The sequence below is a fragment of the Haematobia irritans genome, chromosome 2, assembly GCF_050003625.1.
Source record: "Haematobia irritans isolate KBUSLIRL chromosome 2, ASM5000362v1, whole genome shotgun sequence".
Taxonomy (NCBI): Eukaryota; Metazoa; Arthropoda; class Insecta; order Diptera; family Muscidae; genus Haematobia; species Haematobia irritans.
The window spans coordinates 42,688,029-42,691,270 of NC_134398.1; the positions used below are offsets into that span (position 1 = coordinate 42,688,029).

The 3,242-nt window shown below is 29.6% G+C and overlaps 1 protein-coding gene across 1 annotated transcript; it reads left to right on the plus strand.

Annotated features, from left to right (window-relative positions):
• Window positions 1-2,358: 2,358 nt before the first annotated feature.
• On the plus strand, window positions 2,359-3,041 carry LOC142224539 (uncharacterized). Its single transcript, XM_075294321.1, has 3 exons — window positions 2,359-2,576; window positions 2,641-2,814; window positions 2,889-3,041. Exons 1-3 carry the CDS (start codon window positions 2,478-2,480, stop codon window positions 3,039-3,041), a joined length of 426 nt encoding a protein of 141 aa, XP_075150436.1. The 5' UTR covers window positions 2,359-2,477.
• The last annotated feature ends 201 nt before the right edge of the window (window positions 3,042-3,242 follow it).

Below are 3,242 nucleotides of genomic sequence, written 5' to 3' on the forward strand. Positions count from 1 at the left end.
TATACTTTATATAGTCGGAAATCGATATTTCGATGTGTTACAAACGGAATGACAAACTTATTATACCCCTGTCACCATTCTATGATGGTGGGAGGTACTCTAGGACACTAAAGATGTGTGTCGAAAATGGTGAGTACTGGTCCATGTTTTGATATAGCCACCATATAGACCGATCTCCCGATTTTACTTCTTGGGCTTCTAGAATCCGTAATTTTTACCCAATTTACCTCAAATCGGAAATCTAGAAGTATTGTAGGACCTTAAAGAGATGTGCCGAAAATGGTGAATATCGGTGTATGTTTTGATATAGCCCCCATATAAACCGATCTCCTGATTTTGCTTCTTGGGCTTCTAGAATCCGTAGTATTTACCCAATATGCCTGAAATTGGCAATCTAGATGTATTCTAGGAAAATAAAGAGATGTGCCGAAAATGGTGATTATCGGACCATATTTTGATATAGCCACCATATAGGCCGATCTCCCGATTTTGCTTCTTGGGCTTCTAGAATCCGTAGTTTTTACCCAATTTCCCTGAAATTGGAAATCTAGAGGTATTCTAGAACCATAAAGAGGCGTGCCGAATATATTGAGTATCGGTACATTTTTAGATATCCCCCTTATAAACCGGCCCTCCGATTTAGGGTCTAGATTCTACAACTACAATTAGATGTGCTGAATATTGTGTGTATCCCTCCATGTTTTGGTATAGCCCCCATCACACCGAACCGGGAGTTCGGTATAATGGTAATTTAACTCCTAGGGTTTCTAGAAATTGTAGTTTTTATCCGATTTGCCACAAATTGAAAATATACTGGCATTTTAGACCCATAACAAAGTGTATATGATTTAGTTTTATTGGTCCATTTGGTAAGGCCTCCATATAGACCGATTTCACTTATTGAGGGTAACGAGGCGCACTGATATGCTTGGTAAAATATCTGTCATCAAACCCCCATGAAATAATCAAAGGAAACTATTATATTTGATGCATGGTGGTGGGTATTTAAGATTGGGTCCGCCTGAACTTACTACTGTATATACTTGCTTATTCTAAAAATTTTAATGATTTTTTCAAATTTCGAAAAAATTTAGAAAATTCGAATATCGACCTTTCCAAAAATTTTCCCAATTTAAGAAAAAGTCGAAACTAAGATTTTCAAAGCCGAGAAATTTACTTTTCAAACACAAATGTTGTAGATCTTTCAACTTGAAAACAAAAATTTGGAAATTTTTTCAAAGTTTGAAATTAAAAAATCTTATTTTTTTTTTAAATTTTGAAAAAAAATGGGAAAATTTGTCTTTCAAAAATAAATTTTTCGAAAAAAAAAATTGAAAATCTTGGCCTTCGACTTTTTTTTAAATTTAAAATTTTTTGAACTTTTCCAAATTTCGAAAAAATGTAGAAAATTTTTAATTTTAAAAAAGGTGAAAACTTTGTAAATTTTTCAACTTTTTTACATTTTTGTAAATTTTTCAACTTTTTTAAAATTTGAAAATCTTGAATTTTGACTTTTTTAATTTAAAATTTTGTTGGAGTTTTTCAAATTTCGGAAAAATTGAGAAAATTCGAATATCGGCCTTTCCAAATTTAAGAAAAAGTCGAAAACCAAGGTTTTCAATTTTTTAAAAATTTCGAAAAATTTGCTTTACATAGAAGAAACTATTTTTTGGATTTGTTAAAAAATTTAAAAGTCGACCTTTTCGAATTTAAAAAATTCAAAGAAGTTGGAAAATCGACTTTTCCAAATTAAAAAAAGTCTAAGTCGAAATCTTCATATTTTTCAAAGTCTCAAAAAATGAACTCAAAAAGTGGACAGTTCCAATTTTAAATTCTTTTTCATATTTTTAAAAAGTCGAAATTCAATTTTTTTTAGGAAAGTCGAAATGTTTACTTTTCCAAATGTTAAAATAAAATTGAAAATTCGCTTTTCATTTAAAACAAATTCAAAAAACTAATATTTATTATTATTATTAAATTTAAAGTAAAAATAATCGAATGTTCGAATTTTTTATGCTCATTTCGCATTTATCAGTTATATATCAATGGGCGTAATTAAATGAAATTTTACCTACGATTCTAATTTTAATGTCATATTCCATGAAGCATATCCATAAAGTATTTCGCTTCTGTGATTTTTATCTCAAAAAAAAAAAAACCTTTTAAATAATAAATTTGTGGTTCAATATAATATCTATATATTATAAAAATTTGGACAAAAAACCATTAAATGGTTTTCATATTTTGTGGCATTTAAACCAAAGAGTGTATCGACAACATATCAATTGATAGAACTATGATTTTTGATAGAGCAAAATTCTTAATAATCGTCATTTGCCTTAATTTTGTAATTAATGTAAGAGAAGCAATTATTAAGAATATTTCAAAATATTATTTTAAGGCATCCTCTTTTTAAGGGCAATGGAATACCGCATGTTATTGTGACTCAGGTAAAATGTGAAATTTTAGACATTGTTATGGTGAAGACAAATGTCTGTTATACAAAACGCATATCAAGTTTGAGATCGGAGACAACAATCAATGTGACATTACTGCAGGAAGTACGATCGGCAGCGGTTGGTATTGTTTTGGTGATGTTTTTTCAAGAAAAATATTTAATATATTTTTTTAATTTTTTAGATTCGTTTAGAGTTTGTGAAAAAATCGAATCAAAAATATAATGCCTATCTTTTCAAGAGTACCCTATTCGATGCTTGTAAATTTATGGAGAAACGGTCCTCAGCGCCCATAGCCAATTATTTCTATAAAATGATAGAGAATTATACAAATTTAAACCATACCTGCCCTTATAGGGTAAGTTTTCTAGGGTGTTCAGTTTTTTTTTCATTATCCTGTGATATGCAAAAAAAATATCTTTTTTTCCTTAGGATCATTTATTGCTGGATCGTTTACGTATTGATGTCGATAGGGTATCTATATTGCCTTTACCTTCGGGGGAGTATGGATTTTATACACGCTGGTATGCTCATGGAAAAGCCAGATTTTTACTTTCCTTGTATTTTACCTATGGTGAAAAATGATGACGTGAATTTTAAATTGTATCAGTTTACTTTTTTTTTCTATGAATATATTTAACCTATGTTTTTTTGTATTCATAGCCCATGGAATATATTTTTAAATATCTATTTTTTCCGAATTTACGCCTTCTATGGTTACTTAGCAATGATTTTGTTTTTGGCAGTTTCGCTTTTTTTTGGTGTTTGGTGCTTCAGAGCCAAAAT

Bases quoted from the DNA above. Each gene is read 5' to 3' on its own strand.
- LOC142224539 (XM_075294321.1), top strand. From the start codon at position 2,478: ATGGTGAAGACAAATGTCTGTTATACAAAACGCATATCAAGTTTGAGA. The intron at 2,577-2,640 runs GTTGGTATTGTT...TTAATTTTTTAG, and splicing joins AGGAAGTACGATCGGCAGCG to ATTCGTTTAGAGTTTGTGAA. The intron at 2,815-2,888 runs GTAAGTTTTCTA...TTTTTTCCTTAG, and splicing joins ACCATACCTGCCCTTATAGG to GATCATTTATTGCTGGATCG.